General features: G+C 51.9%; 7 protein-coding genes across 7 annotated transcripts; 3 read left to right on the top strand and 4 right to left on the bottom strand.

Annotated features, from left to right (window-relative positions):
* Positions 1-747: 747 nt before the first annotated feature.
* Positions 748-2,992, bottom strand: PV09_04301 (uncharacterized protein). Its single transcript, XM_016357624.1, has 6 exons — positions 2,709-2,992; positions 2,560-2,648; positions 2,079-2,507; positions 1,986-2,032; positions 1,780-1,937; positions 748-1,731 (listed from the first exon to the last, which is right to left on the bottom strand). The coding sequence occupies exons 1-6, from the start codon at positions 2,816-2,818 to the stop codon at positions 1,293-1,295; spliced, it is 1,272 nt and encodes a 423-aa protein (XP_016214416.1). The 5' UTR covers positions 2,819-2,992; the 3' UTR covers positions 748-1,292.
* A 286-nt stretch (positions 2,993-3,278) lies between these two features.
* On the top strand, positions 3,279-5,551 carry PV09_04300 (uncharacterized protein). Its single transcript, XM_016357623.1, has one exon. The coding sequence runs from the start codon at positions 3,316-3,318 to the stop codon at positions 4,948-4,950; it is 1,635 nt and encodes a 544-aa protein (XP_016214415.1). The 5' UTR covers positions 3,279-3,315; the 3' UTR covers positions 4,951-5,551.
* A 3,230-nt stretch (positions 5,552-8,781) lies between these two features.
* Positions 8,782-10,838, bottom strand: PV09_04299 (uncharacterized protein). Its single transcript, XM_016357622.1, has 2 exons — positions 9,701-10,838; positions 8,782-9,640 (listed from the first exon to the last, which is right to left on the bottom strand). The coding sequence occupies exons 1-2, from the start codon at positions 10,626-10,628 to the stop codon at positions 9,570-9,572; spliced, it is 999 nt and encodes a 332-aa protein (XP_016214414.1). The 5' UTR covers positions 10,629-10,838; the 3' UTR covers positions 8,782-9,569.
* Positions 10,839-13,187: 2,349 nt separating this feature from the next.
* Positions 13,188-15,759, top strand: PV09_04298 (uncharacterized protein). Its single transcript, XM_016357621.1, has 3 exons — positions 13,188-14,120; positions 14,240-14,379; positions 14,440-15,759. Exons 1-3 carry the CDS (start codon positions 13,658-13,660, stop codon positions 15,496-15,498), a joined length of 1,662 nt encoding a protein of 553 aa, XP_016214413.1. The 5' UTR covers positions 13,188-13,657; the 3' UTR covers positions 15,499-15,759.
* A 652-nt stretch (positions 15,760-16,411) lies between these two features.
* On the bottom strand, positions 16,412-18,406 carry PV09_04297 (uncharacterized protein). Its single transcript, XM_016357620.1, has one exon. It carries the CDS (start codon positions 18,293-18,295, stop codon positions 16,469-16,471), a length of 1,827 nt encoding a protein of 608 aa, XP_016214412.1. The 5' UTR covers positions 18,296-18,406; the 3' UTR covers positions 16,412-16,468.
* Positions 18,407-18,576: 170 nt separating this feature from the next.
* On the top strand, positions 18,577-19,799 carry PV09_04296 (uncharacterized protein). The gene is made up of 2 exons (XM_016357619.1): positions 18,577-18,750; positions 18,814-19,799. Exons 1-2 carry the CDS (start codon positions 18,726-18,728, stop codon positions 19,338-19,340), a joined length of 552 nt encoding a protein of 183 aa, XP_016214411.1. The 5' UTR covers positions 18,577-18,725; the 3' UTR covers positions 19,341-19,799.
* PV09_04295 (uncharacterized protein) lies at positions 19,778-21,662 on the bottom strand (the record flags this gene model as incomplete). The annotated part of the gene is made up of 2 exons (XM_016357618.1): positions 19,778-21,523; positions 21,585-21,662. The coding sequence occupies 2 exons, from the start codon at positions 21,660-21,662 to the stop codon at positions 20,084-20,086; spliced, it is 1,518 nt and encodes a 505-aa protein (XP_016214410.1). The 3' UTR covers positions 19,778-20,083.
* Positions 21,663-21,837: the final 175 nt, after the last annotated feature.

The following is a 21,837-nucleotide window of genomic DNA, read 5'->3' as shown; positions in this document are numbered from 1 at the left end:
AGAAAGATATTGTCTCAAATAGCGATGTATCTGAATTAAACTTACACAAGAGTCAGGGAGGTGTTATTTCGGATCTTGCTCAGGATATTACTCGAGCGCGACAAACTCGCACTATTATCCGCGTGAGCACGTCCGACGTGAATCCGGCATGCGTGCCGTGAGGCACAATAACAAGAGATTTGTCACCTTGTGGGGGCGGAGGCGGAGCGCCGTAGAGAGCTGACTGGCTGAATGGCATCAGTGATGCGTATGCCAAAACAAAGAGGTATGAGTGCAACAAGCGGCTCCATTCAGGGCCACCTACCTCTGAAGGGGGCATGATAAACGAGACTTGTCTCTAAATCGTGTTGTTCAAGAATGATCCGCCTATTGGAATCCTTGAGCTGATATTATAAATCTTGCGTTTGAGCAAGTAGCATTTGCCCTTCTGATGCAGGAATCATTTTCAATATCTGCTCCAAGACGTGCTATATCCAATATCAGAGCAATGTAGCCTGGAAAGGGAAGTCCAGCGCGCATGTTCGGACGTAACAATGCCAGAGCCTAATGGGCGTGTTTAATTCAGGTCGGTGCTGTTAAGAAGAGTGTGTCGCAAATGATCAAAGAATATTTCACGCAGCGACTAAAGGCCTGCTTTGGTATCCAAGTGTCTTAGTGTGAATGATATAAAAGTAAAACTTAAATTAAAGCTGAAGGGATAATAATCTGCCTTCGTCGTAGCTTCGTTGTATCCTATCCAGACGTAGCTAAGAAAGGAAAATTTCAGCATCCTGTCAAAACTGATCCAAAACGTGCTCATCTTGTGGCTGGAGGTCAATTTGGTGAACCCGGGTTAACAACGAGGTCGTTTAGGAAAACTGGCATGGCAAAAAGAGCGGCCGGTCTTAGAAAAAACTATCGAGAAACATTCAGCAGGAATCCCAGACCCGAGATGCATTAAGTCGCAAACAACAGGCCGTTTTGCAGATAAGAGCTTGCGCAATTAAAGGATAGTTCATGCGCAGCAAGGTCATGATTCGTATAATATCGTTCCATATATGTGGAACGTTGACAATACTGTCCGCGTATAAAGTTGGAGATCTCAATCTCCCACGATAGTGATCCCGATGATCATGTCTCGGAATCTAGGCGTATGTGATCCTTCCAGATGTATCCTGTCTCGCGAGTTGCTGAATTCCAGCATTTTACCCAACCCGAAGTCGTGAACTCTATGACTCCAATGCGGTCGTTTTGTTCTATGGAAATCACGCCTTGGTCCCTATCGCTGTCGCTTGGACGATATACCCTTATTGCTACCGCGTAGTCAATGAAATTGTTTGGCGGTGGCTGAACAGAGCGCTCCGGCGCTGGTGGCAAACCGCTGTATCCCTGCTGCCTACTTTGACTGCCGGATGATAAAGCACTGGTGGTTCCTCTGGCCCAAGCATAACTTGGCGCCACTGGCTCCAAAGAATGGTGAGATAATTTTTGTGCACGACACCAAAGTTGTACACTTTGACGTTATGTTCAATCGTGTACAGCTTCCCATAGTGCAGACGGGATCGAGAGTCCATTCTATCCTGCCTCGACGTCGGTTCCACACGAATAGGCAGAAGCATCCCGCGCTCGCCCATTTCTGGTTGTTCTCCGGGCATCATTTCCGGTGGCGATCTACCGGTAAATATAATAGAATGCTGCCATTTTGGAAGGTTCTTTTGGCTAAGACCCTTGCCCCCGTATGTGCAAATAGGCCTAAGCAACGTCAGCTTTCGCCTGTGTGACTGGAGATGACATCTTTACAGGCATGTGCACCACTTTTCGCCTTCTTTAATGACGACAAACCAGCGTATTTTCACAAAAACTCTTTCTCCTTTGAATTTCTTGTCAATTGTCGTAGTTACTACCGTCGCATCATCCACATTGAACCCCGCAAGTTCAGGCCACAAAACCTTGATGATCTGTTTCATTTCAGCACCGATACACTTATTGTTTACATGCCATCATACTCTACCAACGGTGAAAAACGACTTGGGATCCCGCTGTCTTTTGAAGCCTAGAATCATCAGCGAAGAGCACGAGAAAGAATTACTTGAACTTACTCGGGTCTAGATATTCTCTCTTCCCTTTTGTTGACGAAACCATCACCCGGGCCTCATGTCCGTATTGCCTAAGAAGGGGATCCGTAATTTGGTCTTTTGGGCCAAAAGTCAAACCAGTCTCTTTTCCATCGTAGTGTTCTTCTGACTGGAGCTGTGTGTCGGCCTCGGCCAAGTTTTTAGCGCGATATGTTTTAAATCTTTGAGGAGTCAAGTCCCTAGAGTTACGCTCTGTATCATCGTCATCATCGTCATCATCGTCATCATCATCATCATCGACATCATCGTGTTCCTCATCGTCGTCCCTATCATACACCCCTCCCTCGTCGTGATTGTGCTGCCAAGAGGGCCTTGCCAATGAAGGCTCACCAGGGTGAAAGCCTGTGCGGTAATGGTCTTGAGAATCAGTAATATAATGTCTTTGATCAGAATCTACACAGCTGCATTAGCTGCTCGCTACAGCGTGAAACGGGCCAAAACACACCTGGGATGTGGTCAGAAATGCGCGCAGCATCGTCTTGTATAGAAGCATAGTAGGCAAGCTCGGCCAGTTTCTCGTGCTCTTCGCGACGCCTACGCACGTTGTTTAGCACGTTTATCTCTCACTCCATAAGCGAATCAACGGGTCGGTACCGCAAAATCGCGCCTGTCTCTGGGTTTAAGTATACTTCACATCCCTCGTCTTCGTCGTATCGGTACCACAAGCGAGCTACTCGGTCGTACACAAGCCTGGAGTCCGGCATATTGGAGTCGAAAAGAAGGTGCTAGGTCTTGTACTTCATAATATACGACACTGCCAGGGAAAAGAGTGCTAGAGCACTCTCGATCTTTACCGATGTAATCATGGGGGATGGCCAGAATATATAGAACTGCTAGCTCCACTTCCCTTTCGCGGCTCTGCAGAAGGTGTAATCATGTGGCCATTCCGTGCAGCCTGGGCTTTTCGCATCGTCAATCGGCCAGCGCAGTCGAGCGGTAAACATACAAGGGAGGGGCCGTCTTTGGAGGCCAATCGGGCGAACGAGCCCAAGCCCCTTGTCTGCACGCATGTGGGCGGAATATGCCGATCGCTTAAATACTGAACGGGCGATATTAAGGGGGTATCACACGGCTGCGGACTGCACTACTTAATGCGTTTGGTAGCTAATCCTCTCTGATCTGTACTCCATCCCAGTGATAAGAACACATGCGCATTCTCTAGTGCAATTACACTCCCTTATAGCCTTACAACGCCGCTGGCATGGCACAACACTTGCACTCAGTCTCGAAAAGAGGCCTATCCAGTCCAACACTAAACCCACCTCACGATCCTAGTTTTCCTTCGCACAATGGAACATTTCGGCCACGTACACTCCATCATCCCCTAAACCATGCAAACAATGCCATCTCCAGCACAGAATCCTCGCAAGAACCCGCCAATGCACTCAACTTGTCACCATCTCTGCCTCGCGTATTGAATTTTGGAAATGAGAAAACTGTGCCGGACCCAGATTTTCTCCGGCCACCGCTCTCATTTCCTGTTCTCCCTCCTCCTCCTCCTCCTCCTCCACCTCCTCCGCCGCCGCCACAATTTCATGCACCGAAAAGCAGCCAGATTCCACATTCGCTGCAACGTGTAGATTCTCCTATGGTATGGCACCAGCCCAGCAGAAAGAGTGTAGAACAAAACATCCTTCTAGCTGACCAGGGAACAACTTACCAACTACTCCAAAATGTACTCCGGGAGCGTGCCTTGATCATTCAAGCGAGGGCAAGCATTAAGCAAAAACAGAGAGATCTGGAGACACAATTACCATTTAGCCGCAGACTGTACGAATCCGTTAAGACGTCTGCTCGTTTGGTTCTGGATGATGTTTTGAGATCGGACATGCCAAAGGAGAAAAGACAGCTAGTGCAACAGCAATGGGACAAGTTTGAGGAACTATCTTCCACTTTAGAGCTGTGGCAAAGTCGCTTGGAACATGAACAGAACGAGCTCTGGAAGGACGAGAGCCGACTACTTTCCAGTGAGGAAAAGCTTTATGCTCGTCTTGTCCTCTTGGATCCAACCGCGTCCACAAATCCTGCAGACTTTCAGTCACCTCCTTTCCCTTCAACGGTCCTTACGGCGCCTTATACCATGTCAAGCTGCTCAAGCGACCCTGACCCAGATGAGCAACAGTACTACCGTTCAATTCAGGACATCAACCTTTTGCGCGAAGATATCTTCAACCTAGAAAGCGACTTCGAGCTAAAGCAGGCGGAACGAGACCAGCTCTACCAACAAGATCTTGCACCATCAGAGCCAAGTGAAATATTCTTTCAGAATTATTTCCAGCACCGTGAGGAGATGGTACTAAAATATTTCAAGGCTAAGGCTGATTTGGAAGAATTTGCACAGGCCTGTCGCAAAAAAGGTATCGAAGTCGAAGACCCGAATCTTCCTCCATTTCTTGACCAGATTTTCGTTGGAGAGGATATCTTCATTCAGCATAAGTCGAAGAGTCGAAAGGCAAGACCTGTAAGCGACAGGCACATCGTGCGCTGGATCAGGGGCGTGCTAAGGTCATCACTGCCTTCAAACGTTGACCTCACCAACTATCCCATAGCGGACATGGACTCTGAGCATGTTCAGGAAAAACCCTTCTGCTTAAAGCCTCCGTCCCCTATGGAATTTGAGCCTCCCTCGAGTAATATTCATCTTAAACCCTCAACTCGAGGCGCTCACAGTTTCGAAGGTGAACTCGGTGTAAACCGCAGACGCTATTCAACACCTGAGCTGCTAGCAGTATCGACCCGAGAACGCTGCTTTCGAGAGGAAATCAATCCTACTATAGGCGACACATCGCTTGATCGTAACGGGTTATCCAGAGCGCGCACGCAAAGTGTTTCGTAGCAACGGTTTGATGAGAGGGGTTTAAACTCCTTAGCTCCAGTCACATCTTGAATTGATCTCAGCTACAATTTACAGCCATAAATTGGATCCTCGCTACGAAGGAAGACTCCATAGACTCTCCGTGTTGGGTCCTCAGCCTCATTCTTATGATTCGGGTAGTAGCTTTAGCGCCAAATACGGTATGACTCCGGATTCCTCTCAGATCAACTTGGAGCTTCAAAATTGGTAAGGCGAGAGGCAAATAAATTAAGCGCCTGGCCGTCTTACCTACCACGGACTTGAAATGTTGGAAAAGCGACGAGAGCAAAGGCCTGCGAATCATGCACTGCTGCAACAAAACGGAGCTTGTATGTTTGCCTGGAAGTAAAGCCTCTAGTTTCAGGCCAGAGATTCACTCGTTGAACTTTGATTCCTTCTGACATGGAACCTCACTTCGACTTTATTAGCTTAAGTTGCTCGATGCGTTCGAACCCAATTGCGATGAACTTTCTGTCTGAAAAGGATGGACATATCGTCCCCAATACATGCAGCCTTGCCTGTGTGCAAAATTAATGCAGATCTCTGACCTGTCTCAAATGATGAGAAGTTGTTACAATTTGAGCAGGATTGTGCTTCGACCAACACTTCTCTGCCAAGTGTAGAGGTTTGTGGCTCGCTTGCACGACGTCGCATATATGCTCCAATCAAGACTCTTAACTCAAAATCGAACGATCACAACCACCACATTCTCTTGCTGTGCCTTTCGGTGAGGCGATTTTGCGGTCTAGTCATCTGTGTGATGAGACAAATTCTCAGCCAGTCAAAGTTGCTTTCAGGTCCGCGCTTGTCAGTCGCACATATTGGTTACCTCACCATCAAGCGCTGTCTTTACAAAACAAGGTGGCGGCTTTTTTCCAGCAGTACAAGCCTTTTGTCATTCATTGGTCTGCTCTGGGATAAAGCCTCAATCAGTGAGTTCGTTTTAACACTTTGGGTGTCACGTTGACACTCTTGCTTTTCTACCCACGACTAGGCTTTCCATATTACCATCAAAATGATCAAAGCAGACAAGATAGTTTGCTAGACGTTTCTTCGCCAACGAACAACAAAGATCGTACTTTTACGAGTCCCACATCTCTTAGCGCGATCGGCACCAGCGGGCCGTCCCGCAGCAGAGATCGGAGCCAACAACAGACTAGGCACAACACCGAAACGTGAGCTATTGGCGTTAAATCAGTCAAGCCTTCGAACGTGGCATCTTTGCGAGTTTATAGCCGTTCATCGATCGAGGTCGATCGATGGCTGTATAATTTGTAAGTGGTCACGAGGTTGACGACTGATCCCTTATCAAGAACGACTCAATTATCGTGCTTTGTAGTCGAATGTCGCATACCCATAGGCACGCACGTTGGTTGAAGTACGATCTTCTGCAGATGATTAGGAAGCAGATGATTCCGCAGCCTTTTTTTGCATCATAAACTTCTTTACGCTAAGCCTCAGAGGACAGGGCCTCACTAAAGTCACATATATCAGCCATTTCTAGATTACTCTGACGGTAGCAGGTTCTACCGCTCTGTAAGATATGGTATGTTAAATGGTGTGTACGACCATAGTAGATACCATACCAAAAAAGAGTGAATAACGCGCCATACATGGAGGAAAAGACATGCTATTCATGGTCCTATCTACGGCAACTTACTTGGTGTTTTATATAATCTTTATAGTATCAAGTCATACTATGCATAGTGCTATGGATGCTATTATAAGGATTACTATAAGTGCTAACATAAAACAGTATTGTTGGGATGGAACAGTACATTCTAGATATACTATACGAATGCCGATACGGTAGTCCTAGATACTATTCAGGTTATGGATTATCGAAGCTGGTTTATCTTTCCTTGATGGAAGTTGGTCGCGGGATATTTACGAAGGCTAGAGATCCGTAGATTTTGATTTCTTTGATATCCCATACGTGCTGCCTTCGAAGTTACAGAGACAACAAAACTATCAGGGCAGGAGCACACTTGTACATTTTAGGTCATATCTTTGAATCGCCTCAAGACTTATCACACCACTTTGAGCTTTGCATCGCTGTTGACGACCCAAAATGTCGTCAGATTTAGCGGGTTGGCGTCTCGTTGATTGTTTTTTTTTTCCCTCCCCACTTCTCGATTCTAGTTTCATGAAATTTATGCTAAGACTACGACGGGAGCACTAGTTCCCCACTGTCCACCTTGAGAAGACAGACGGCGACCTGAACCTTGAAACGATGATTTATATTCCCCCTGGGGGAATTTGTCCCATCGAGACTTATCGGCTTGTTGCTTTCGACGTTCTTAACGTCAAGATCGTATATTGAGTCGTCTTCCAAGTCGAGTCAACCCAAGTTACTCTGATAATGGCTCCGTTCATTTGCCACAGTTGCCGAGGGAGGGGGGGGAACTACATTCTGCGTTGTGATCCTGACACTTTCACGAGGGTCAAAATTGAAGGGGGAAAGATCCTCCCTCGCTCAGATGGAAGAAACACGTCCGAAACATGATGATCCGGTCGAGTGACAGAGTTGTGTGCTTGGGTTGATGCCATTCCTCTCCATATAATCGATATCAAGTAAGACGATTCATACAAGGGATGCCAGTACTCTACATAGCTATTGGGATATCTCGCATATAGCTTTAGAAGACAGCTACTATGATCTTGCTTCTACGCTATGACTTCTTCCTTTTGAACCTCAAGCCAAACACTTGGTTGAAATGCAGGCGCGGACTCCATTGGAAAAGCTCTCCTTTAGCCGGCACGGAACAGCGTCGGCTGAAAGGGAGTCGATCAAAGCCAGACTCACGTCTCCCGAACCGTCCACGATCGATTCACGACCGAAAGAAGAAAGGGGGGGGGGGGGGGGGGGGGGGGGGGGGGGCAGCGCCAGCTTGACTTCCAACCGTGCCTTCGCGAAGGGAAAAGAGATGGAGATTTCCCTGGGGTTACGGCGTCTGTCCTGGCTTCAAACGATAACCAACGTCAGATTCCGACGAGGGACGGCCGCGAAAGAATCCTCCAACGGGACGTGAAAAAGCTTCTTTGGTTCTTCGCTTGTGGATAATGGACAAAAGGAGCCTCGGTTCCTGGCTTGAGGAGGCAGCGCATCACAGAAGCAGAGCGCGGGAGCAGATATTCATGGAGATCAGGAGGCCGAAAGAGTGCGGGCGTCAGCAGTCCGCCGAGGAGAGGTCACAGCGACAGCAGGTGGTAAAGCAGAGCAAAGACGGCTCCGAAATTTGGTTTTTTCCTGATCGCTGTACGATCCGTGGGAAGAGTCCGTACGGAAGGAGACGAAAGAGGCGGTACGGAGCGCAAAAGAAGAAAACCCCCGTAGTCAAAGGGTCCTACGTTGAGGCAAAGAAACCGAACCTTTTTGGTCGCTTCGCCGTGATTGAAAATCCGACGGCGCAGAGACACGCGAGGAAAAAGGGAATGAAAGGTTGAATGGAAAGAAGGGGAAAAAAAAGGAGAGACAAAAGCAGGACAAAGAACGACGTATGGGACGAGCACCGGCCAAGTGGTTTGTGTCTGATGTCGACGGCGATCCAAGGTGTCGGCTGGTCAAGCGGAGAACTCGGAGATCGATGACACGTCCGAACGGAAGTGCCATCATCCACGGGGGTGTAAAAGACGCGAAAGACTGAAGAGGCTCCTCCCTCCGTCTCCGCGGCCTGTCGTCGCTCCGCTGGATCTGCGACGTTACAAGCGAGCGGCCGATCGAAGGTCACGGCAGAGTTGAGCTTGACCACGTGCGAACGACGACAAATAAGAGGCGTGAGCGCATATCACGGCACCGCTGGACTGATATAGTCTGCTGCACGAACTTTTTTCATTTTGAACCGTCTGGCTGGTTTGTGTCATCGGATAGATCGGACACTCGGGGATAAGCCAAGGCTAATTACAGAGCTTCTAGGCATGCTGAAGCCAAGGTGTGTGGAATCAACAGCAGTTGACAATTGTACCTGTGGTTGCACGACAAAGGGGATGCGTGTGGGATGACTGTGCTCCCCAAAACCTCCAACAAAAACATGCGACACACAGTCGCAACAGAATAATAGAACGCCCTCCAGGTAACAGAAGATGCGTACTTGGGTTCTCAGGAGGCGTGGTTTTAGGCGGATACAATCGAAAATGCGGAAGTATGAATGATCTGAAATTCGCCTCAGACATCATTTGGTACGTCAAAACGCTCAAGGACAGTGTCCAGTGTCGTAGATCAGGCGGGCAACTGAGAATGTACAGCTTCTGCACAGGATGCAGTTAGCTCGTCTGTTGAGACATGTTACTCGTTCGCGAGGATCTTAAGACACGAGAAATTGAATCAGCAAATCAGCACGCACAGCCCCAATCCATGACTGTACAACGGAGCGCGCTACGCGTTTGCGTCCGGTACAGGTCCTTGCGATTTGACTGTCTATCCAAGACTGGCGGCTTGTGTTGCGAAGGCGGAAGGTCGGATCGATCACTTGCATCCAGTCCATGTTCGGCTCAAGCCCTAGCCCAAGAGCAACCTCGCGCGTGCATGATCGCCGTCCCAAACCATGGGGAGAAAACAACAGTCGCTGCAAGGTGGTATGCATGGAACTGTTATACCCAGTTCACGTCCCCATTTCGGTGTCCTCATCGACGAAGCCGCTAGCGCGTTGGGTCTGTAAGGTATGCAGACGATCTGTTCAAGCACGTTAAGACTCGGTCAAGATCGGATCAATAGCATGATTGCAAGACATACCCACAGACAAAGGCTGCAGACACCCGTTCTCGGCTCTTGAACGTTTCTCCGTCTCGATCTCGTCAGACGCTTTCCTTTTCCGCGACGACTCCCAGATCGAGTCCGCACTTGGCCGGTACGCAGGCATGATGTTGGCTGCTTCGTCTGACCGGCCATCGGAAGCGTCGGTGAGGTTTGTCTCGGCAGTGGGTGCGGTGTTGGCGCGCACCAAGCTCGCTGGTACGAAGTTCATGTCGATGGCTTCGTCCCATGCCGTCATGACGGATTGTACGCCGTCACATGCAGTCCGCGACTGTTTGCCACCTCTGTGCTGCCGGCAAGTCGCCACGAGGAAAATATTCCTGAAGCCTGCGAAGAAGGGTGTCTTGTGTGCATTTTCTTGGATGGCAGTCCACAGGCTTTGCATATCTTGCGTGGAGAGACCCGTCTTCGAAAGCTCCCGTACGAGTGGGGTTTCTGGCGTGAACGCATTCGAGGCATCTTTCCGCTTCGCATCCTCCGCCGCTATTTGGATGGCCTGAAAGCTGCTGGTCAAGCTACCTACCGAGATTCCAACATGGCGAAAGGCTGGCAAGACAACAGTGTCTGTCCAGCGCTGCATGATTTCAGGAGTCCTGAAGCTAGTTCGCAGCTCGGGAAAGACGATCAGTATAGACACCTTATCCTCCACGTCCGAAGCGAAGTAGCACCATTCGATATGTGGCGTTCGCTGCTGGCCACTGAACGCGAACTCGACGATCTGCTGGTGCTCGAATTCGTCGAGACTTTGATTGGCTAACCAGCAGGAGGCATTCCACTTGATGCCTCGCCAGAGCACGGCGAGACTGGAGGGAAAAGCGATGAGGCCAGTAATGGCGCACGAGTAAGCTGAGAGAAGAGACGAGGAGGGCGGCACGCCCAGCTGTGATTGGATCTGGCTCGCGTGCATGACGGTGGAGGACAAGAAATGGATCGCTCAGAGGTCGGTCACGCGTGAATCGTGCGAGTAGCGCTCGCGGACGCGCCTCGAACGATGCGAAAGTGCCTTGGTCTAGGCTCACATCATGAGAGCTGTTTCACACAGGATCGGTGATACTGAATCAGACGTGGGATAAGGTTGGGTGACAGATCGCACAGAGTCTGCACTCCGAAGACGTCAAGCAAACCATCTTGAAGAGAACAGCTGAGGCCGATGTCGGCTTCAGCTGCACAACGCGGTGGTACAGAGCGTTGGAATCGTGCGAGCGCAAGCTCTCTCGTTACCAACGTTTTGGGCGGCAACAAAAGTTTCGCTCGTGTGGGTTTGTTTGTACATAGAGACAACGTGATTTTTTTTGTTCGCAATCGAGCATGGCAGCCTCATTTTGAGTTGAACAGTGGCAGCACACGCGGCCGGCCATGCGAATTCGGCCTGGCAATCTCTTGGCACGTGGTCGAAATATGGCTCTTCAGGGTCGACGTACCCTTCCTCGTGCCCTTTGCCAATCACAACAGCTGGCTTACCAGAGTTTTGTTTTTAATCGTGGTTTCATTTTTTCTTTCCACATCTGGGTCGACCGATGTTGGCGTCTGCTAATTTCGGCGATCAGAACAGCGTGCGATGCGACCAGAACGACGGCAGATGAAACAGATCGAAAGGCTCGAGAGTGTTTTCCAAGCACGAGGCGAGTTCCTGCATTTTGTTTGGCTGGAGAATTTGTGGGGACGACCTTAGGCTACGCTAAAGTCGGGTAACCTGCCGCCCCGGCGAATCCTAGCTACGATCGAAGAGAAGAGGGTTGGGGGGACAGAAAAAAAAAAGCCACGGACGCTCGCCAATACACCAAGCTTGAACTTTGTGATAGTCAAGCCAGCCAAGTCTCTTGTCGACGGACTTGGTATTACCCATGCATAGCATCATCGGACGTTGTCAAATTGCTGGTTCAGAGAACACCAAAATGGTTCTGGGCAGACGGCTTTGCCACCTACGATGGAACGTACAACGGGTTCCTAACCCGAGATGAGGTCGGATATCTTGGCTCGACTGATTTTTGACCGAACGCAGGTTCTGCATGATCGCAATACATCGCGCGAAGGTCTTGGCCGTCAAGGGAGGGGTGAAGGGTGGGGTGGGTCGAAGATCCAAAATAGAGGAAAACAGGGTGCCGCAATCTCAGTCAGACGATGACAGGCGAATAACGACCATGCGAAACGGGTAAGTGAGGAAGAAAAGCGAAAAGAAAAACATTAAGATAAAAAAATTTCTACTCTTGAGACGCCACGCAAAAATGCGCAATCCACATGATATACGCGCGTTGTGGAGGGCGGCCGAATGCAGTCTGGATCACGGCGAGGAGCACGCGCGGCTGGACAAAAGGTCCCGAATTTGGCAATGGACAGATACGGCAGGGTGAGCAGAGCGCTGAGGACTGGGAAAATAAAAACGCTGCTGCTGCTTTAAGCATGTGTGCGACGTCTGAAGTGTGACCTTTCCAGAGTTAGCGTGGCATGTGAGGAGACGATTCTATCGACCAAAAGGGGAGAGTCGACTAGGAAGATGGGTATAAACGAGCAGCAGGAACGGAGAGAGAGACGGCGTTGGCGAAGAGAGATTATGTGTGTGTGCCTGAGAGAGAGAGGCTGATGGGGCGAACGAGTAACAGGGTCGTGTAGATTGAGAGTGGGCGGCGTTTGAGATTGTAGTGACAGGACGGGAAGGGGGATAATGGGGTGACAAGCGAAAGGAAGGCCACGCGAGTAGTCAGAACGTGGGCATGATTTGCTAATGGCGAAATTTGGGTTGCAAAGCAGCGCAGGCCTGGCCGAGCGAGACAACGGCCAATCGAGGGCCGGTTTCGAGCACGGCGGACAAGGAGGCTTTCGCAGCCTCCGCGACGCAGGCAGCACGCAATCAGACAGCAGCTGGGACGGCGAGACGTGGTGGGAACCGGCCAGATCCCACCCAGACGAACGGGACGCAGGTCCGGGGACGGCGGCGGGCTTATCAGAGGCAGGATGGCCAACGCCGGTGCTCGCTGCCGCCGCGATGGTGGTGTCATATCGATCAGTCACGGCGCTCCCACGGCCGGCGTGCGAGGAAACCACCGGCACCAATCGATCCTGCCCGTGAAGGGGACGGGCGGGCTCAGCACCGGCTTCTGGAAGGTGCAGGGTGGGCGCATCACCACGAGGCAGCGATGCGGTCGATTGCGCTTGCCCGGTTTGGGCGGGAAGGCGCGGGCGTGGGCGCTGATGGAAGGCAGCCGCGCTGTGGTTCATGTAATGAGTACGTACATGCGCGCGCGGTTACATAACGCAGGCGCGAGCAGGCCGGACGCGCTGCGCTCGTCGTTCGCCTGTGTCGTGGCCGTGGCCGTGGTCGAGGACGTGGGCCGTGGCTCTCGGCGTCGGCACGCGGAGGGCGCGCTGGGAGGCGTGCTTGGCTTGTCTTTGCGTTGTCTTTGCACGGCTTTGCTCCGCTGGGCCTCGTCGCTTGCGCTGCTCAGACGGGCCCCGGCCGGGCTGGGCACGTCAAGCCACCGACGGGGTCCACCCGCCCGGCTTCGACTCTGGGCCACAGATTCAAACACGTGCGTCGACGACCTGCCCTCGTCCCTCCGCGGGCTGCATCCACCATCGATCCGTGTTTGCCATCTTCGCGCGTCGGTGCCACTGCTGGGCCTCGACAGCCAAGTCGTCTTGGGACTGCGAGATGGCCGCATGGAAGCTTTTTAGTCGAGCCTCGTCCTCCTTGGACCCAAGGCTTGACACTTCTTTTCTTTCCCATCCTTTCTTCTCTCTCCTCCTGCGCCTCCCCACCCTCCGGTAGTCCCTGGGCCTGACGTTGCGCTGCTGCACACTGTCGAAGCACTCTCCAGGACGCGCCAGACCGACGACCTCAGCTCCGTCGCAAGCTCCAGCTGCTGGTCCTTTGTTGTCTCTGCACTCTTTTGACCCGCGCGCGTCTCCCGCCTGGTTTCAAGACGAAAATCTGCCATCATGCCTGTCTGGGAGGAGCACGGCTACACCCGCAAGGATGACGAGGGTAACATCATAACCCTCGAGGAGTACGAGGCCCGCAATCCCGGAAAGGCCTTCACCTGGGCCGACTTCAAGCTGTACGCCATCTGCGGTGTCGGCTTCATGCTCGACTCGTACGACCTCTTCATTGTCAACTTGGCCTCGCCCATCTGGGCCTACGAGTTCTTCACCTCCGGCGATCTCGACCACACCAAGAAGGTGCCCTCGCCCACCATCCCCTTCCTCGTCCGTGGTGCCGTCAACGCTGCTGCAAACATCGGCAACGTCGCCGGTCAGATCTCGTTCGGCTTCCTCGGTGACGCTTTCGGCCGCAAGTTCGTCTACGGAAAGGAATTGATCATCGCCATCATTGGCATCATCTTGATCATCTCCCTGCCTGTCAATGGATCCGCTGGTCTGAAGACGGGCGTGCAGAAGATGTGTACGTCTCTCGTCCTCTCCCTCCCCTTTCTCCTTTTTGTTTTACTCGCGCCAAGCCGCCTGCTTTGTGTTTGCGCATCCATGACAGTCTAGCCTTCTTGTCTGACTCGAGCATTGCAGGGTACCTCTTCGGCTTCCGCTTCTTGCTCGGCGTCGGTATCGGTGGTGATTACCCAATGTCCGCCGCAATCGTCGCCGAGCGCTCGACCCTTGGCAACCGTGGTCGCATGCTTGGCTGGATTTTCAGCAACCAGGGTTGGGTACGTCTGCGCAATGTCGTGTTTACGCCTGCGGCCGCCTTCTAACTGCGCTTCAAACAGGGTACTCTTGCTGCCTCCATCGTCACGTGCATTCTCCTGCCATGCTTCAAGCATTCCCTGACCAACGGCAAATTCGGCCACATCGATGCCATCTGGCGTCTGCAGATCGGTCTTGCCCTAGTTCCATGCTTCGCCCTGCTCTACTTCCGTCTCACCATGCCAGAGTCGCGCAAGTTCACTCAGTCCACTGAGCTGTCGGCCGCCGTGCATTCGCTTAACAACTCCAATGTCGACATCGTTAAGGAGGAGAAGGGCGTCAAGACCGTTGCTGGCGCTGAGGTTGACCGTCGCGCATCCGTTGTCGAGGCTCATGCTCACAAGCCAAGCAAGAGCGTTCAGATGACCGCCTTCATCCAGTACTTCAAGCAGCCGCGCCATGCCCTCACTCTTTTCGGTTGCGCTTTCACTTGGTTCCTCCTCGACGTCGCGTTCTACGGTGTCAATCTAAACCAGTCCGTCATTCTGACTGATATCGGCTACGCTACCGGAAGCAACCCTTATAACTACCTGCTCCGCAACGCCGAAGGTAACTTGATCATTGCCGTTGCCGGCTACGTTCCAGGTTACTTCATCACCATTGCTTTCATCGAGATTCTCGGCCGCAAGTGGATCCAGATTCAAGGCTTCCTCGTCACCGCTCTCATGTTCGGTATCCTCGCTGGTACTACCCACATCTCCTCTGGCGCTCGCTTCGCTCTTCTCGTCATTGCTCAGCTTTTCATGAACTTTGGTCCCAACGCAACTACCTTCATCGTTCCCGGTGAAGTCTTCCCCTCTCGTGTCCGCGGTCTTGCCCACGGTTTTTGCGCTGCTGTCGGCAAGCTTGGCGCCATCCTGTCGGGTATTGGCTTCAACTGGTGGTCTCAGAAGGATCACAAGAAGTACCCAGGCTCCATCGGTCTCAGCGGTGTGCTCTGGATCTTCTTCGCCTTCCAGCTTCTTGGCGCCGTTGTCACCTTCTTCTGCGTCCCCGAGACCAAGGGTATCGATGCCGACGCTATCGATTATGAGGAGGTCCAGGCTCGCGTTGCACGTGAGTCCAACGGTCAGAGCGATTAAACTAGTGAATCTCCTTACGAGGATTGCATAATGCGGTGTTTCTTTATGTGTTGTACGTGTACATGAAGAACTTGGTGATGAGAAAGGTGGTGGAAGATTGCAAAAGAATCCGTCGAGTGTTGTAAAACTCTTTTAATCCATTCGCGTTTGATACCAAATCAAATTTGTACAGACAAAGAATCACATGCGTTTGTTCGCCACTCATCTCTTGCCCGTCTTCAGAAATGGGTTTTTTCGGGTTGTAATCTTGCAGACAAGCTCTCCACACCGCGCTCGCTTCGCGTATAGCTCTTCAGTCCGCAACCCGGACATCGCGATACGTTACCGCTCCCCATCATTGCTGTTCTCCTTAGTCCTCTCTCTCTCTCCCTTCCCCCCCCTTCTCCCCAGCTGACTCTTCCTGACCTCCTAATCCAGAAGGGACTGCACCCGCCGCACCCACTCTCCGTTGCACGCCTTCGTTACGTTCCATCTTCGCGTTGCGTTCCTCCCCAACCCCCCCCCCCCCTTTTCTTCCTTCCGCCCTATCTCTGCCTCGCTCGCGTCTGCGGCGAACGCGAGGAGCCCCCGCGCGCGCTCCCAGCCTTGCCTGCTTCCTTGCTCTTCTTTTTTCAGGCTACGAACCGGGTTATGGTGCGCGGGTGGGGAGGAGGAGGAGCGCGCATCGGCTGCGCAGGCGCGGTCCGTACGAAGTCGCATTTCGCGTTGCGGCCCGGCGCAAAACCAACTCCCTTCTCTCACACCCCCTTGCGTTCTTGGAGAACGGTGTGTCCTTCTTCGCGTGGCGACGTTTGTACTCTCGCGCCTTTTTTTTTCTTTTGTGTGTGTGTGTGTGTGTGTGGATAGGACCGAACGCATATGGATGTGGTATCACGAAGAAAAAAACGTCTTACGATATCAAGGAAAGAAAAGATCTAGATGAAAGATCTAGTTGGTGGTTATATAAGTATCTCATGGAGTTTACACACGTTTATCTCCTCCTCCGCTTTCCGCTGGCTTCGCTCTCGGTCCCACGGACCGCGGAGATACTTGGCCTCCTGCCGTCGTCGGCCCCGTCGTTGACAGGACTCGAGCCCACCGCCGGCGTACCCGGCTCCGTAGTCGTATTCCCCACGTCGTCACTGCTCCACCATCCTTCTGGACGTCCACTCGACACCGTGTCCCCCGCAATCGTGCTCTCGTCAAAGTGCATGGACGCTTGTCTTGTTTTTTGACTGTGCTTTCCCCTAACGCTAGCTTCGTCCTCCTCAACTGCATCGCCTTTTGTAGGCAATTTGAGCGCTTCGGAAAAGCTCTGATCCTTGTGCGAGTCTAGCCCCGTCGATTTCCCCTCGCCCTGCAGGTCGCCTGCGTATGTCTCTAATGCGGAGATTACGTGAGGAAAGACGAGTTTGTCGACGTCATGTGCCCATAGAAAGTCGAGGTGCTCGTAGTGAGGAACCTCCTTTGCTATGGTGTGCTTTGGAAGCTCCTTCAGCATAATGTTGATGTTGACCAGACTGTCGCTGCCACCCCACACGAGAACGATGGGCGTCTTTATATTGCGTGTCGGAAAGCGGGGTACCTTGTAAAAGCGCGCTCCGTCGCTAACGGACCAAGGAGCTTGATATTCGTCGTCGTACATCTGGAACTTGCCATGCCGTATGATCTGGAACCAATGCACTACTGTCTTCGTACTGGTGAATGAATACAAGTGCGGGTATGCGGCCAATTTCTGGTGCGGGGGTATGTTGCGAGTGCGCCATCCGAAAAGAAACGTAAGGGAGAGGTCGATGAGACGCACGAAGATGGGTGGATATAGGATGGCCTGCCACATCGTGGCACTGGAGAGCAGCTGCCGTCTCCCAAACATGAGAAAAAGGACTTCTGGACTTGACTTGACGAAGGAGTCGACAATCCCGGAGGTGACGCCCGGTGGATTCATGGCTGGCGCAAGGGCAACGAACACGTTCACTTTCTGGTTGAGCGTTGGATGGACGGCCAGAGCGGCAAAGGCCTGCGCAGTACCCTGAGAGAATCCTATATACGATAGTGTGGGCTGGTTCGTCGTGCTTAAAATATAGTCGATGCTGTCGGGAATATCATGGAACGCAAACTGGTCTATGGAGAAAGACCAGAACTTGGTTTCGTTAGGAGTCATAGTCGTACTCTTCTTGGAATACTTGTTGCCCCGGTTGTTACCCAGCCAGACGTCGTATCCTCTTTCCACGAGCAAGAAAGGGAGGCAACGTTCTGCTTCCGTGAGGCACACCCATATCTCGCTGTTCATCATTAGCCCGTGGTGCAGGTACACTACCTTCTTCTTCATGCTGCCAGGCTCGGTGGTATTTACGCGCACACTCGCGTAGTCCTCACCCCTTTTCCACCCAAGCCTGTGTAGGCCCAGCAGATAACCATCTTTGGTCTGTACAATATGTTCTTCAGCATAATATCCAAACAGTTCACACAGGTCCACAAAATCGGCTGCCTGCGCGATGCTATTCACAACTTTCTTCTTTGTTGCACGTGATCGCTTTGAGCGTGGGGAAGAGAGGTAGTTAAAGAGCTTTCGTGACCAGCGGTAAAAAATGTGGATGATGGGATTGGGCAGGGCGAGGGTAATGAAGCGTATGAGGCCTTCGAGAAGGATGAGGGCAAAAGAAAAGAGGATAGCGAGATACTCCATAGGATGGAGGCGACCCAGGAAGGGGATATGCCAGGCCATGGCTTTGAGCGACTTTGTGGGGCAAGAGATAGCAGTCGAGCGATGTGTCTTGACGAGTCGAAGCTTCCCCAACTGCAACGACGGGCTCTGCATTAACAGTATTGGCGTCGATGTCGTGGCGGCAGCATGGACAGTCGCGAGGAAACACACATCGTCACCACTTGGAATTGTAGAAATGGAGAACAGGACGGGTGCACAAAAGCTCGATAGAGCAGAAAAGACGCTGAGCAAGGGTAAACTGCACCTGAACGTCATTGTCTGACATGTGACACGGATAAAGCCCCAGGCAGCGTTCTCCAATCAAAATGCGAGAACGCCGATCCCGTTTTAGAGAAACACCCGGTCCTTTTTTGGGTGCAGCATCATGCGAACAGGTGATGGTTGTCATCAATTCATCTCAACGCACAATTGAGGCACCCCATTATCAGATTTCGAGCCTGTAGTCGTTTTGAACGCTCACCTAATCTTTCTTTCTTGTCCCGGCATAACTCAGAACGGTTGCCACTATCACACGCAGCCCCGCATGCCGTCAAGCTGTAAAGATATCCGTAAGATCCGCTTTAGCATCTGCAGCATTGCCGCTCGCTGTCTGACATGAAAAACCAATCCAGGCGCTGCTCTCGCGCAATGCCTGTCCGAGTCGCCTTGCGTTCTCGCCGGACACACTGCCTCGGAATGTTTGCGCGAACCCTTGGTGTCTGAACTCCCGACTCGATGCCAGCAGCTCAAAAAAGGCTATGGAGACTGCAAGCGCGGCATGATCGACATGCGAAAACGGTTTCGGGGGAACAAGCCCATCGGCAGCGCAACAGGCATGACCGACAACAGTGAAGGCGGGAGTCGATACATCGACGGCGTCGGCGATGGGATGCTTTATGCCAGCATTGGGCGAAAGAACTCAGGCGTTGGGAAGACCAAAGAAGTGGGATGGAACGCGAGCGAAGATGAAGCGCGCGGCATGGAAGAGCTGGTGCCTGGGCGTTTCAAAGATGAGAACGGTGGCACAGGCGGGTACTACTCCGGCTACTCGCCCGCGCCTGCGGGCGTAGACACTGCATCCAAGGACACAGGCAGTAGTGACAAGAGTGTGAAGCCGGAACGGGAAGGGGCAGGCTGGAGTTGGTGGAGGGGCAGCTGATGCGTACTATGAGCGTGGAAAAGAGCCCTGGAAGGTCGGATATTTGCTGCCCATACAAGACTTGGAATTCTTACGCGCGTGAAACTTAGGCATTGGCGGCGCAGTTTTTGGTAATTTTACACAGAATGCGTGTGCAGAATGGCACAATCCACACAAAATCTCATCTAGAGGACCCAACCCCATCAAGGACTTGGATGGATCCCAACCAGATTCGTTCACCATAAGGCTTTCTCCACTCCAGAGCGCTCGGGTCGGCTCTTCGTCTTTCCGGAGATTTATGCACAGGCGTGTAACCCTCGACGTTGTACGCTCAGACCGAATTTATTCAACTAGTTCAACTCTAGAGCGAAGTATGCTCTCGTCACTGGCAATCATTGTTGATGTGGGTAAGTGTATATACATACATATATGTATATAGAATATACTAAACACGTGCATATCAATGAAGTCTTTGCATAGTAAAGGGTGAAAAGATGCAATCAGTGAATGAGCATCAGTTTGGAAAGGATGGTTTGTTTGTCTGCTTCGAACTCATGGGATCAAAGCCGAAGGCAGAAGCAAGGAGCTGAAAAGCAGCGTGAAATGGTGTCGCAACACACTCAGAGTGAGAGAGAAATAAAGAAAGAGAGCTGCGGTGATTCTGACACAGAACACCCACTCCCGAGTGGCCACTTCCGTACTGTTCAGGAAAACTCCGGAATGGCAAGTAAAGAAACTGTCCGTCCCAAAACGATGGAAAGGCCTCACTCCCTCCGGCTAACACGTACCCACATTGGTCCTCCCTTCCAAAAGACCTTGACCTTCTGTTGGTCCCATCCCTCGCTCTCGGGGCACAATTCCAGGTCAAAGTTCCACAACACTCTCGCTAGGATCACGCGCATCTTGCTGTACGCTAAGTTTCTGCCTATGCAGTTTCTGGGCCCGTAAGAGAAGGGCTGCGATGCGAAGCGATCGTCGTCTTTGAATTCCGGATCCTCGCCGAGCCAACGCTCCGGACGGAAAGAGCGTGGGTGGGCGAAGTTGTGAGACGACATCTGCGCGGAGATCGGATGGACGATAACGGTTGTGTTTGCGGGGATGATACGGCCTGCCACGGGGAACGGCTCATCAGGAGTGAGACGGCCCATGAGCAAGGAACCCACCGGGGGACGCATACGCATCGTTTCGTCAAGGCAGGCAAGCATGTAGGGCAAACGGGCACTGGCCGTCTGGAACGTGATCTCTGATTCGGAGTTGAACGCGGAACGCACCTCATCCTGGGCTCTTCTCATCATCTCCGGGTTCTTGAGCAGCCAGTACGTGGCCGTTGTGAGGACCGTTCGCGTCGTTTCTGCGCCGGCGAGGATCAGCGTGCGCGACGTCTCTCGGATTTCGCCTTCCGACATGGCCGCAGACTCGTCTTTGTGCTTGAGGATGTAGGACATGAAGTCCTTCTTCTCTTCCATGACTCCTTGGGATAGGCGCTTCGTGATGACATTCTGTACCCACTCCCTGTTTGTTCGAATCATGTTCAAAGCTGGTTTCAAAGGCAACATGATGAGAGGAGCGAGCAAAGGCAGTCGCGCAACCAGTCTCGCCGATGTTATGAAGTCGCCCATACCGTCCTGCAGGTGCACAAGCGGCCTCAGCTTCTCATCGATCAGGGAGTTGAAGGATGTGCCAAACGCCAGCTCGGAGGTAATGTCACTCGTCGTATACATATACTTGTGCATGATATCAACTTTCTCTCCAGAATCGGCGACCTCTTCCAGCTGAAAGATAAGCGTGTCTACATATCGTTGAATAATCCCCTCCTGCTCCCTCAACGCCTTCTCACTGAAGGCATGCGCAAGCTGTCTTCGGATCCGCGCATGATTTGCGTTGTTCGCTTGGATTATTCCCAGCTCCGTCAGCCCTTTCGACACCGTATTCTGATAATCTGGGTCCTTCCTGAGCTGGTTTTTTCCGTACCCGTTGATGTCTTTCCAAGCGGATGCGTCTGTAGTCGCCACATGTCTTGGTGCATAGCGGACCCAGCGACCGTACCTTTCATGCAGTTCCAGCAGCTTGAAATCAATCGTTCCGCGATTTTCGTAATAATATCGTGGTAGGTCGCTCGCCGCCCAAAGCACCGGGCCAGGAAACTTCCGCAACGGATGAAAGAAAACATTGTATACAGCCTGCAGTGCCCACCAGACAAAATACTGTATAGTAATTGTGTTAGCAATGCTAAGCAGCGCCAGATATACACGAGATAAACCCTACAAGTACGGCAGCGATGACTGCAAAAAAGTACGCCCTTTGAGTGAGCGTAGCCCCAACTTCGGCAGGCATGGATGGCATGATCTTGTCCTTGTTCAATCGAGAAAGGAATTGCTCTCGAAGCTGTATAAATCGTCACTATGATGGCTCCGGTGATGCGATATAAGCAGCACACCACCACGGGGTAAATGTTATCTGATCGCTCGCCTCGCAGTCCGCGATGAGTGTGCCGTCTCCAACAAATCAGGGATACCGA

Source organism: Verruconis gallopava (assembly GCF_000836295.1).
Source record: "Verruconis gallopava strain CBS 43764 unplaced genomic scaffold supercont1.12, whole genome shotgun sequence".
In the NCBI taxonomy this organism is placed as follows: Eukaryota; Fungi; Ascomycota; class Dothideomycetes; order Venturiales; family Sympoventuriaceae; genus Verruconis; species Verruconis gallopava.
Note: the sequence above shows the minus strand (reverse complement) of the source record. Positions and strands in the feature narration are given on the sequence as shown.